Genomic DNA, 12,851 nt, shown 5'->3' with positions numbered 1-12,851 from the left:
TACCCCTCCCATCTCAGCTCTGGGGCAGTGCCCAAGGGGAGCAAAAGGTCTGTGTGTCTTGGCTGTTGCAATTCAGATTTGGCTGAATTTTGTTTTTTGTCTTGACCTGGTGCTTTAGTGAGAACCCTCTGCCAACTGTAGAGATCGCCATTCGCAACACAGGTGATGCTGACCAGTGGTGCCCTCTGCTCGAAACCCTGACGGACGCGGAGATGGAGAAGAAGATCCGAGACCAAGACAGAAACACAAGGTGCTGCCCGTTCATACAGTTTTCATTCTGGCCCCTCTCTAGGATAGAATTTTTAAAAGCTTTGATGTTTTATTTTTCTCTGCTGAGAGCCAGCTGGCAGGATTTCAGATCAATACACCAGAAAGAGGATTTCTCTCTCCTTTTGCTTCAGGATATTAAACTGTTATCACATCACTCTGCAAGTGTCTTAACATTTTCATTTTGACCATCTCCTGCTCAAAGCTCGCTCCTCTCTAGTGCAGTAATATCTGGGGTCTCGAAGAGTCTTAAGACTAAATGCCACATGCTGCCTAGCATCCTGACAAAGCTTCCCTTTTATGTGTGGAGACGCACTGTTTGAAGTAGGAGTGACGTTCCAAACCCCAGCCTGGTTAACTGCACTTCTGCCTATTGGCTGGCACAGGTAGGAACACTGTTGTGATTACAAGAGCAGCTTTTACCCCTGTAGGGGGAGACCTACAAAGCAGCACTGCGGGGTCAGCTTAAGCTGTTCAAACCTGTATGGATGTGAAGTGAAATCTGCCTGGTTTATCTCCCCAAGATACTGTAGATAATAAAACTGAGAGATTCTAGTGGTTCAAGCAACAGCCATGGATTGCTCAAAACTATGGAGTCCCTGCCATTGGTATCTGATAAACAAACCGTCTCCCAGTTATTTAATACTCAATTTGATAAGACTGTGACATTCTGATACTCGGGAGCTGTAAGCTCTTGCAGTAAAGCTGAACTGTCAATGGCTGATGGATGTTGAAACACAATTCAGGCTGAAAGAACACATGGAAATGAGTAGCCAGGTTTCTCAGCAATGGCAGAAATGCCATACAGTCTTCAGGAGCTGGGCAGATAACAATGTGGTTCAAGTCATTAGTACAACCAGGCTAGGGTGTTAACTAGCAAGTAAGTTTGTCTAGCAGCCCCTATGACTGTGCAGTAACTTGCCCTTTAGCATCTGGGAGGGCTGTGTGCTGCCATTGCAGGCAGATCTACTAAAGCATAATTTCCCAATCACTTACTGTGCCTTTTTCTCCCTCACTTCCTACAGGCGCATGAGACGTTTGGCCAACACTGCTCCAGCCTGGTAACCCTCCCCGATATGACAGTGGTGTTCATCCTACGGACTCTGTCTCCACTCCTCTCCCCCAAAAGGACCTAGGAGATTGGCAGGGGTTTGTCTTGAATCTTTTTGGCCCAGAACGAGGACATACATTCCACTTGCCAAGCAGTTCAGGGTACTGCTGACTCCCACCCCTGCCCCCACCTTAATGCCATGGGCCTAGAACGTTGCATTAGCACGTTATCCATCCGAGACCTGTGGCAGCTGTCAGAGCCCTCATGTACCTGTGTGTGGACTGAGTAAAGATTTTTTTTTTTTTTTTTGGTATACGTGCAAGTTGCACTGTTAAGACAACTTTTAAAATAAAAGGAATGCATAATGGTTGGTTTGAATCAGTAACTTATATGCATGGGAGTCTAGCTCCCATTGTTTGGGCTCCTGACAATTGAGCCTTCCGATGGCCTAACGCTGGAGTTGTTGGAGCTTCATGGGTTGTTTCCAGCCCTTCTTTTCTCCCCAGGTCAACAAGAGCTGGATGTTCACAGCTGGTAAGGAGTCCTGTCCTCTAGCTGCTCATTTGGAATAGATCTAATAAGCTTCAAAGGGAATCCTGCCCAGGCCTTGTCTTTTACCAGAGGACTGGGCTTTGTGACTCACTGGGGTGGGAATGGTGAAGATCATGAGAACTACACAGTGAATGCTGACGCTGTCTGGATCATGAAGGAGCTGTTTGTTTAGTGCACTCAGGGTGATCAGAACTAGCTTTGTGTCTGTAATTATGTCTCAGTGAATGGACCATGGCTGGTTAGCTTGGTGAGCATGGTATAGTCCATGGCTTCAGGTAGGCTTTGAAGTTCATCTCTGTCTAGTGTCAGAGCGTGTTGGTTGGAAGCCAAAGTTGGGGAGAATACCTCAACTCCCAGAACTGGTGGTAAGACTACAGACTCTCTGCTGAAATTGCATCTTTCCTTCAGTAAAAAGCCGCCACTGTGCATGATCCTGTGCAGTCAGTCCCTCCCTTGCAGCTAATGAATTAACTAAGTTCTCACCAGGAATAAAGCTGTATTTGCACGTGCCATTAACACTTTGGGGCCAGGAAAGCTGGTGAGAATGCAGAGACCTGCCCTTTCCCAGGAGGAGTTTAATTTGGCTGTTTTAAACAAGATACACATGGTCAGCTTTTTATTTTATTTTTTTAAATAGAATCAGAGCCAAGCTGCTGGCTTGTTGGCTGTTTTGCTCGAGCTTGCACTCCTACTCCTCCTCCTCCTGGGAAACCAAGAGACAATGTTGCAAGCAGCACAGATTACATTGACAATCTGACACTGGTGTGCTTAAAGGAGGCTGTAAAACCTATTCCAGCGTAATCAACCCACGCTTCTAGCTTTGTCAGAAATCTCCTTTTAGCATGAGAATTATCGTGCTTTGTCTTGCACATTGGCAACCCCAGTTCATAGAAACCTGTTTGCTTTCAAACAGCTGAGTCTGGGAGGAGGGAAGAATAAAAATTCAGAGTTTGCAGAAGCCATGAACTTGCAAACTCAGCAGCTTTATCACTGCAGCCTTAACCCTTACACTGATCAACTGCTAGTCTTTGCCTCTTACCTTTCATCAACAGGTTATTCCAACATGGGGGGAGTCCCACAGCCAAAACCTGCATTTATACACAGCTAAGCTTAGAATGTAAATGATGAGTAAATCTCCCTGTCTCCCCTCCCTTTGAATGGAGCTTGATTACAATGGATTTTTCATTTGGTGGGTACTAAGACTATGCCTACTTTGTGGTAAGGAGGCTTCAGCCTCTCCTCGGGGAGCAGCACTTGACATAAACTGCAGAGAATTAAGTGAAGGGCTGAGCTTCCTGAGCCTTAAGGCTCCTGCACCATTTTGCTTCTGCTAACTTGATACTCGTTAGTGTTTGTCTAGTGGCTCTGGTTGCAAAGCTTGCAAAGCACTATGACACAAGCCAGCCCCACAAAGGTGGCTGCATAATGCAAACTTTATATTTTGAAATACTTAGGCCTGGTCCAGACACACACACTATTCAGCTTTAAGTGGTTCAACTTGGTGTGGATCCAAAACTGTTCAGCTTTCAGATGTAATTCACAGGCACTTGCATGGGTATAATACAGTGGGCTTTTAAACCAGTGCAACTTGGTGGCTGTAGATAAGGCCTAAAAGTTATTGCTGGGCTGTACAGGGGCAAACCTTGTCACTATTAAATTCAGTAATTTAATATGAGCCACTGTACCATGATTAGAGGAGACTGGAAAACTTTCAGCTCTGAGCAGCTGTTCAAGTGTTTTACATTAAGAGGGCTTTGCTGCTGTCTTTCAATATTCTGCATCTCCTTCAGCCTGTCTGGCACCTGCATTGCTTGTTTCCTTTCCCTGCAGCACTCAAGCTCCCATCTGTCCTTGTGGTGGGCTCTCCTGGAGCTGGGCAAGTGCACTAGTCTACATCTTCCCTTTGTTTGAGCTGAATTTGAAATAACTTAGGCCCTGACACTCAGCAAGGGCTTCATTCCTAGGTGTAAGTAATAACCGTTCTGCATAACAGCCCTGGGTGCCTCTTGCCCTACCAGGCATAGCTCAGCCTTTGAAAAATATAAACTTTAATGTAAAGAAGCTGGGAGAATGGAAGGGGAAAGAGGAGCAGAACCAAGGCAATGAACCATTCCCTGCTGTGATTTTCCAGTCCTAGGGTTTGCTGCATTGCTACATCTGAGTAATACCTAGAGCATCAAGCACTTCAATGGCACAAAGCAACTACTGGAGCCTTTGGGAAGGAGGGAGTACCAGGGGCATACCAAGGAGAAAGGTGACTTGGCACGCAGCATGGCTGTAGCAGAACTAGACTAGGATGATCATTTGAGGCCCAGGCTGCTGTAGGATTTACTGTAGCCAGGGGCTAGCCTCTACCCCCTCCCTACACCACTTCTGTACACATACATCTACATAATTCCATTCAGTTTGTAAATGACACTCCAAGGAAAAACTTGGGAAATAAGTTATCCCCAAGGAACAGTGATACAGACTAAAATTAGTGACTGGAGCTGTTCTTCAGACAGCATCTGTCCATGGCAAAGCTTTCCCCCTACCCAGGGCACAGTATCAGTCCAGCAGGAAGGAGAAGAGTTTGGTCACGTGGGGGAAGAGCAGGTTCTCCCCCACTATTGAGGCGGCGGCTGGTTCTGGTCTTGGTCAGCAGCTGGCTGATCATCAGGAAGGGGGTTGTAGTTTGGATCTTCTTCAGGAGTGTCAAATACCAGCTTCCTGGCAGGGAACAGGCCCATCCCCAAAAGAAGTGAACAGTAAGAATTAGGTGTGAGGGATGAAAGCCACCCCATCCCTTCTAGGAACCAAATCTACTCTCAGGGACAGCTACATGTATTGCACCAGGGGGGTTTCCACAGTTCTCAGTTGAGTCAGGGAAAAAGCCTATGCATTCCTGTCTACCCTCCAACGACTTGATCCAGTTACCCATACGCTGTACTTCAGTTATCAAGCCTGGAGCTGCCCTTGTGCCATAATATCTTATTGCTCAAGTGTCCAACAAGGGCCACTTCCTTCCATGGGAAGCCTGACTCCCAGTAACAAGGGGGCCTGAGTCAAAGCATTCAAGCCGGAGCAGAGCACGTACAGATTGCCAGTTAGGACAGCAGTCTGAGGCATGTGGCGCCTTCCACAACAGACAGGGTTGCATGTGGACAGCTGTCAGCATTTGCACTGCCTGGTTAGTAACCTGCTCGGAGACATGACCAGCCCGCGTGAGGCTGAGGTTGTCTCCCAGCACTGAGGCAGGTTAGCTATTTTGCTTTGGAAAAAAACCCTTGGAGGTGTAGATGATACATTGGATCCAGGAAAAATTACTAGAATTTCACTTACAGGAAGTCTGGAGTGAGCAGCAACTTCTTCCCTCCAGGCTGGTTGGGAAAAACATCTTCAAGGAAATAATAAATATGACCCACTGCAATTCCTGTAGAGAAGATGAAGGCAGAAGTGTTACCCTCAGACATGCCTCTTCCCTGGGGGTGGAGGGCAGCTAACTAGCTGCTCGCTGAAGTTCTGAGACAGGAGAAGAGCTACCTGTAAGCAGCTGTCCCAGGAGACAGCTGCATTGCCTCTACATACCCAGCTGGGAGAGCCCTGTGTGAGTCACCACTCTGTGTGTGAGGAGGGTGGGGGGGGGGGTGTCGCCTTTAGCAAAGGCTTGGCTTTGAATGTACTCGTGCTTTATGCTCCAAAGTAAAGCATGGCTGCAGAGAACTCTTGGGGTATGGACAACAAAACAGAACTGGGAGGGCAGAAGGAGTGGGGCATGAGTGTCAGCTTAGAGCACATTTTCTTCCCATCCCCATTCCTGAAGAGCCAGCTCTGCTGTGGATTCATAGGTGGCACCATCCCAAGCTAGTCGTTGGTGCCTCCTGGGCACAATACACAGGTGCTATACAAAGTGCACTTAGTTCAACAGTGAGACTGAACTTGGGTGTCTGTGGCAATCAATCAATCAGACTAGGCCAGCTGTTCTCCTCTGAGAAAGGGCATGCCACCAAGAGTGAACCCAGGCCATGTGATGTAAACCGCTGGACTCACAGTTGGGAGAGCTGTACATGCCCAGACACCACCCTTCCAAAGGGTGCTCCGTGTCCTCTTACCCAACAAATCAATGATGATAGAATTGCCCAGCAGCAGAGAGAATCCCATCAGAACCCAGGGCAGGAAGGGGGCCTGGAAGTTAAGAAGCCCAAAGAAGTTCATGCGGATGTAAGGGTTCCTGCGGCTCCACACGTACACCAGCATGATGGTGAAAGCCTGGCCCAGGAAGAAGAGGCTTGCAAAGAGGCCGAAGAGCTGAGAGCTACAGAGTCAAGGAGAACAGCACATTCTGCTTATGCTACAGCCCAGAGCAGCAGGACAGAAGATGGGACAATCTCATAAGCCCCTGACAAATGCCTGAAGTTCTGACACATTAGTTAGATACTTGGGCAGCTGCCTAGGATTTCAGTGTACTGGAGTCCGCTACATAAGTGAGAGAGAGCCCATGCAACTCGCAACTCCTTCCATGAGGTCTGGGACACACCAATCCCTCTGCCCAGTGCTGTGTCCTCACCTTCCCCAGGTAGCAAAACCTGCACTGGATCAGTGTCATTTACACCTCAGCTACTCTGTGCTGCCTGGGGTGAGCTTGTGGCAAGAAAGGGCTGTGCACCCTCACTTCTGCAGCACCCCTCCACTTTTCCAGGACACTGGCCTCCCCTGCAGCAGAGGACAATATTCCTACACTGGACATAGTTTTTCTTTAATGAACTTAGAGAAGTGTTCCATAGTTTGGAAGAGACATGAAACTGCCTGGTGCAAGAATTGAGGCTTCATCACTAGATGTTAAGCTTCCAGGGGTGTTAGTAGTGTTTTGCCGAAAACCTCTGTGCAAGATGGAAGATTGGACACGACAGGTCTCCTTAGACCCAGGCCTCATATGAATCTGTGAGCAGGGCCGGTCTGGATGCAGCTAACTTGGACAGCAAAATGAGCGGACAAGTCACCAGCTTTATCCTGCAGAAGTTCACCCCTCTCCTGTGCATGGAGACAGCCCCCATACTCACCCCGCCTTGCACCCAACCCTCCGTAACAGTGGCTGCAACAGGAATTAGTCAGCGTGCCGTTCTGCTGAGGAAGAGCATGTTCCACCCCAGGGCAGGCATAGCACAAACAGCGGTTATTCCCTTGGAAAACCGCCTGGCTCTTCAGGAGCAATGTCCAAACTGATGGTTATTGCCACTATGGTAAGTGTCCAACTTGCTCAGCTCACAGGAGAACCCTATTTTGTTAATTCTCTCCTGTAAATCTACAGAGCATGAACTTAGTGCTAGTGGAAGCAGCCTGACTGACAGCAGGGAGCCCCAAGCCCTCTATAAAACCCTTAGAGGCAGCAGCAGGGGCTGTTCATTAGCCCCTCACCATTGCTCTGAAGGGAGTGGTTTTAATATCGCCATGATTCAGTACTTCAACAAAAGAGCTCCAAGCTCTTTGTAAGTAGAATGATCCTGCTTTCCCCCAATGGGGAAGCTAGCAGAGAGAGGTCAGCTTGCCTAGGTCCCAGTGAGTCAGTGCCAGATCCCAAAATAGAAGCCATCTCCACCAGCTCCCTGTACCATGCCCTCCCCTCAACACCAAGCTGCCTTCCAAGGCTGTGAGGGGTAGGTAGGTAGGTCAGTATCCATGGGAAGCCCTTCCTTGCTCTTTGCTGAGGATGCCAGTTAGTGCGACACGGTAGTTTTCATTTCATGGACACTGGTCGAGTGGGATGTGGACTGAGAGGAAACTCATCTTCAGAGCTCTGAGGCTTATAACTACTACCCTGGGCTAGGTCTGAATGGCTGCCCTAGAGGGAGAGAGATTCTGTATCCCATTACAATGCTTAGGAGCCAGCCAGGCCACTTCTTCAAGTTAAGTTTCATGTTTTGAGCACAAGAGGTGGACCTGACATTTATCGGCATCCAAGCTGCTCACACTTGTCCTCTGCAAGAGAGTTCTGTCCAAGATAAACCATACCCTCTTCTCAATTAGAGTCCTTTCCCTGGAAGGGAGACGGGTGGTTTGTTTCTAACATGCCAATGGCCCTAAGGCCTAGCTGCAGGTTTGCAGAGGTGAGACTCTGGGCTTCCCAATCATTTCCCCTGCTGTGCTCAGGGGCTCTGACTCAGTCTTGGCAGGTCAAGAGTGTGGACACCACAGATGCATTGGCATTTGCCTAGCGAAGCACTTACAGACACTGCACCTGGATGTCGGAGTCTGCTCAGCATTTGCATATGAAAATACACACAGCTTTAGGGAAAGTGCATCTTTTGATACAGCTCATTTCCATCTAGACACACGTTTAACACCCTTCTGAGTGCACCTTGCAACAGATGGCAGCAGGCTTCTCTGCAGAAGGAGTTTTTTGTCCTTCCCAGACATGTTTTTCTTACTTTAAAATGGTTCCAAAGCTTAAAACAATGTTCACACTAGGTACAAAAATCAGAAGTAGCCCTGATCATGCCCATGAGCTATACCATCACGGTGCAGAGACTTACGGTACGCAGTCTACTAAAGATTCAGGGCCAAGCTGCCTTCAGCTACATGCAGGCAGCTCCTTCGTCAGTCCCACGCACTCTGGAAGCTTGGAGCTAAAAGTTTTAATTGCTGCTATTTTCTCTAAATTACCCATATTCCAATCACTTAGACACTCCAGTGTGAGCTGTTATTGGGCAGTAACTCTCCCCACTCCCAGATGACAGCATGGATCAGTGTAGAGATATGGGAACAGGAACCTCATAGCTCAGTAACGTTACTTAAGGTTTTTACTTAATCTGGTAAGAGCTATATGACTCCATTTCCGGTGAAGCCTACTGATCGGACAGCTTCCTGCATCCCTGATTACACAACATCCTGCCCCCCTGTCCAAATTATATGTGACCCCTCCAGATACATCAGAGCTCCTGTGATCAGTGGAAGAAACAAAAATTAACTTTTTGTAGCTGGAGCATAAATCTTAGACGAATCCTTTCAGGGCCTGGGGAGTACGAACAGACGTGTACAACAAAAGGAATTAGCCTGTGGAGTTGCCAGTCCACCATTTGAAAGCCTGCACAGACAGAGGCTGCTGTACGTGAGAAAAGCAGGAGCAGAGACTGCATCTGTCAGCCTGGTGGCTCCAGAGTTTGTCTGTCTTGGGAAACATGAGCCTCACGTCCTGCAGTCCAAGTTTTGCCACTCTAGGCAGCCACCTGTCCTACTTTATGGGAAAGCCAACCAGAATGTAGAGAGGCATACAGAAGACCTTAAGAAGGTCCTTGGTACAAGGAGTCAGTGGACTAGCAGCCTATTCACAAAGTGTCATAGGACAGCAGCCCAGAGGGCCTTGACCTACTCAAACAAACAAAGGATACTGTCATGAGAAATCCCCCGAAGAGAAACATGAAGACAAAGTCTGCAGTCCGTCCCCGAAAGGAGCCTTCCTCTAGCATTCGGCAATATCTGTACCTGAGAGCAGGAAACGAGAGGGTTTGCAGTATAGGAAACTTAACAGCTGGCTGCCCTGCATCACTGGCTGAACCACAGGGGTTTGCCAACAAGCTACCACAAGAGGTTTCATGAGAGGAAGCTGCCAGCCAGCTGCCCAAGTCCCTGAGCCAGAGCAGTGAGATTCATCTTTTGTCTTGTGTTACCAGACTCAGGGAAAGAGTGAGTCACCTCTGCCCAGCGTGGCTGCAGAAACCACACTGCACTGGCCATGGACAGCACAGTTCCAGGAGCTGGTATGGCTCTGTAGTCTCTGGTGGCAGCTAACATTGCCTGCCTCACTGATATCACACTAGGCATTCCTCAAGGGGGGTTGCCCCAGCCTGACAGGTACTTTGGATGGCAGATTGAATGAGTGATGGGCTAGCTGGATCTCTTCAGCAGTGAGCTTGGCCATCTCCCATCCCAAGGCACCAACAGGCTCTGGAGCGACCCTGTCTGGAAATTGACTTTTGAGGAAGGGGAACTCAACAGCCCAGCCCCGCCCCGCTGATGATACAAGCCAACTAGATCGGGAAGGTGGGCGAGTGGAGAGTCACATTTAAAATGAAAAGGGAGCAGAAAGTGCTGCTGAGACCAAAGGATACAAAAATATCATGTTGAAAAAGAAACTGAATCCCAAGGGCCCAAAAAAGAGGAAGTTCGTGATCAGCCTCCAAATCTGTAAGAGAAGAGACAGGAAAAGAACGAGATGGACAGCCATATCTCTTCCCCAGTTTGGAAGGTCCCCCGCACCTATGTGCTTCCATACAGCCATTTACCCTGTTCAGTAATCAGCCCCACAAAACTAGATGCTTGTCTTACCCACCTCCTATGGATTCCATCTACCCTCTCAGAGCCAGACAGTCTTTCCTCCTTGGTGAGTGATATTTCCACACCTTCCCCAAGGGAAGAGACAATTTATGATCCCACCACCCAAGGCAAGACTCCTTCCTAAAGAAGAGCTTCCCCCATCCAGCCTCAAGAGACTAGATGGTCATAAATCTCACCCAACCTTCTTCTTGAAAGGGGACTGGATTGACAGTCTTAGTAGGATCTGAGTAAAACAGGAAAGGGACCTAAAGAACCCACTGTGGCGTGGGGCAGAGAAGGGTGGGGAAAACACTACTGTCTGACTATAGCCACAACTCCAAACTTCTGCTAGTGGGAAAAAGTCCCACAAGGCCCAGCGGCCACTTTCACCACCAGACAGAGCACAAGAGAGTATCTGGAATAAAGAAGCTCCTCCAGGCTAGTAGGGCTCCTGGTGATAAGGAAATAGGGAAATTGGGCTGGCCTGCTGGCTCCAGCTCATGAAATCTCTGGATTATCAGGCTAGGAAAAGAATGAAGGACTCAGTGGAAAATTGACCCCTTATAAGAAAAGAATCTCACCTGGAACTTTCTGAAAATCAGATCTGGGTTGAAATACAGCTGGAAAGGGGTGATGAATTCTAATTGCTGCAAGAAACCAAGAGAGCAACCATTTAACCTTGGAGTGAGACATGAGAAGCAGGTCATGCTGCTCTTAGTGTTGTTTATACAGCACCCAGAGTATGCCAGACTTTGTACCAAGAAACCTGCCACTTAATTTTACACATGATGCCATGAGCGAGAGCATTAAGTGATGCAGAGAGGGATGGAGAGGACAAAGGATACAGCGATTAGGTCGCACAGCTACTCAGGGTTGTTATGTAATAGTATGATGGTTGACAAACCAAGGTAGTTTTTTATTTTTGGGAGGGTAGAAGGGAAGGAAGTTGGCATACAACATCAGGCAAGGTTGGAAGCGGGAAGCTTGAGGGAAAGAGGAATGGGGCCAGGACAGACACAAAGCAGCAGAGGAACAAGGAAAAGGATCAGCAGACAAATGCAGGTGGAATGGTCAGAATCTGTTTCAATGGAAGGATCTTAGTCCGAGCAATTTGGAGACAAAGGTGGAGTTTGCTGGAGACACAAAGAACCCTGTCACTGGGGGAGTGGAAATGTATGAAGTGTTTTCAGTGGGGAATGAGCCACTTGCTGCATAAATGGAGCAGTCATTCTCTTTTGGTTTTTTGCCGTGCACGCTGCTCGACTTGTATCTATTGCTTCTCTGAGCCCCTTTTTATCATCCTCTGATGCTCTTTATTCAAGCAGATACCATTTGGTTTTCTGATTTTGGGTGAACACTGTGTCTGTGTATAGAATCGGAGAACTGGAAGGCACCTTGTGAGGTCATCTAGTCCAGTTCCCTGCACTCATAACAGGATTAAGTATTATCTAGACCAGCCCTTAGAGGTATTTGTCTAACCTGTAGTGTGTGAGCGGGCAAAAACATCAGCCCTCCCAAACCCATCCTACCTGCCATCCCATGAAGGACATTAAATGCAACCTCTGACAATACTGTTCATTCCAACCCCTACCCAGCAAGGGAAGAGGTGGTGATTTGCAAGGATGGTTCAGGGAAGACATGGTGAGCTGCACGCAGGACTACTGAAGCATCTTACTCCTAACAGAGTCTGGCCTCAGAGAGCATTAGATATTGCACCCTGTCTCAGGCCGGGTCACAAACTGATTTCACTGCCAGCTGATGGTGGGACAGAAAGAGAGTGTGTGCTAATAGAAAATTAGAGCAAATTATGCAAATGCTGAGAGCCAGAATGCAAGCCCACCAATTCCACTATTCGCAGAATTTAGCCTCGAACTAGGGAATAAGCGCTAGAAGAATATTGAAAATCTTGTTGCTCTTTTTTGAACTATCCCATTCCCTGCCACAGACAGGAAAGGAGGAGCAGGCAAACGCACAGACCAAATGTCCAGCAGGTAGGCGTCCCGGGCACAGCGTCTGCCTCCCTCCCTAGCACTGAGGAGCAGAGCACAGGGTACAGGACACAGCCCAGGGACCAGCCTCAGCCCAAATCCCCTCCCGGTGAGCAGGGCAGAGAACACCCAGCAACGTCCACTCGAAAGGAGCCTCCGAGGGGTCCGACCCGGGGCCGGCTGGGGAGAGCTGGTAACCCCCGGGCTGGCGGCGGGAGCGTTCACACCCCGATTGCCCGCCCACAGGCGCCAGTCCCAGGGCACCCGCCCGGCACGGCCGGGCCCGGAGGGGCGGGGGCTGAAACGTGTCAGAGCCCGCGTCCACACGGCAGCGCGCACGTGGGCGGGCGGGCGGCTGACTGCGGCTTTATACCCCCCGCGGGGAGGGCAGCTGGGCCGGGCCGCAGCGAGCTCCCGCAGATCCCGGCCGGCGGGAGGCCGCTCGCGGCCCCCTGGCCCCGGCCGCCCCCTTACCACGGCGGCGGTGGTGAGGACGCAGGCGGTGGTGTAGGCCCGCGTCACGGCCGGGATCCCCAGGTACTCCTGCGCGAAGCCCTGATAGGCCATGGCGCCGCCGGGGAGCCGGCACCGGCCTGCAGCGGCGGGTCCGGGGCGGCGGCAAACGGCGCTACGGCCCCTTTAACGCAGCCATACGGCCGCAGCGACTGAGGCAGGCTCAGCCCCACCCCCAAGCCTCCGCTCGC

General features: G+C 49.5%; 2 protein-coding genes across 6 annotated transcripts in view; one reads left to right on the top strand and one right to left on the bottom strand.

Annotated features, from left to right (window-relative positions):
- The window catches only part of SMARCB1 (SWI/SNF related BAF chromatin remodeling complex subunit B1), a 21,098-nt gene extending 19,413 nt beyond the window's left edge, over nt 1-1,685 (top strand). The window contains exons 9-10 of one of the 4 annotated variants that reach the window (XR_012155054.1): nt 119-653; nt 1,293-1,685. Coding sequence is in view for 2 of the 4 variants with exons in the window: in XM_073312823.1 (XP_073168924.1) it covers nt 119-455 (337 nt within the window). In the remaining 2 variants the exon portion in view is untranslated. Of the gene's footprint in view, nt 1-118 lie in introns of all 4 variants that reach the window. The other 3 variants (XM_073312824.1, XR_012155055.1, XM_073312823.1) reach the window with 3 other exon arrangements.
- DERL3 (derlin 3) overlaps nt 1-12,851 on the bottom strand; it is a 25,990-nt gene extending 13,139 nt beyond the window's left edge. Inside the window, exons 1-7 of one of the 2 annotated variants that reach the window (XM_073312825.1) lie at nt 12,622-12,849; nt 10,741-10,806; nt 9,955-10,028; nt 9,235-9,328; nt 5,962-6,157; nt 5,192-5,282; nt 265-4,579 (exon numbers count right to left, since the gene is read on the bottom strand). In XM_073312825.1, coding sequence (XP_073168926.1) covers nt 4,477-4,579; nt 5,192-5,282; nt 5,962-6,157; nt 9,235-9,328; nt 9,955-10,028; nt 10,741-10,806; nt 12,622-12,714 — 717 coding nt within the window. In that variant the 5' untranslated portion in view covers nt 12,715-12,849 and the 3' untranslated portion in view covers nt 265-4,476. Of the gene's footprint in view, nt 1-264; nt 4,580-5,191; nt 5,283-5,961; nt 6,158-9,234; nt 9,329-9,954; nt 10,029-10,740; nt 10,807-12,621 lie in introns of those variants that run through there. The other variant, XM_073312826.1, reaches the window with a different exon arrangement.

This window comes from Lepidochelys kempii, chromosome 15 (genome assembly GCF_965140265.1).
Source record: "Lepidochelys kempii isolate rLepKem1 chromosome 15, rLepKem1.hap2, whole genome shotgun sequence".
NCBI lineage: Eukaryota > Metazoa > Chordata > Testudines > Cheloniidae > Lepidochelys > Lepidochelys kempii.
This window is presented reverse-complemented; position numbering and strand designations above follow the sequence as displayed.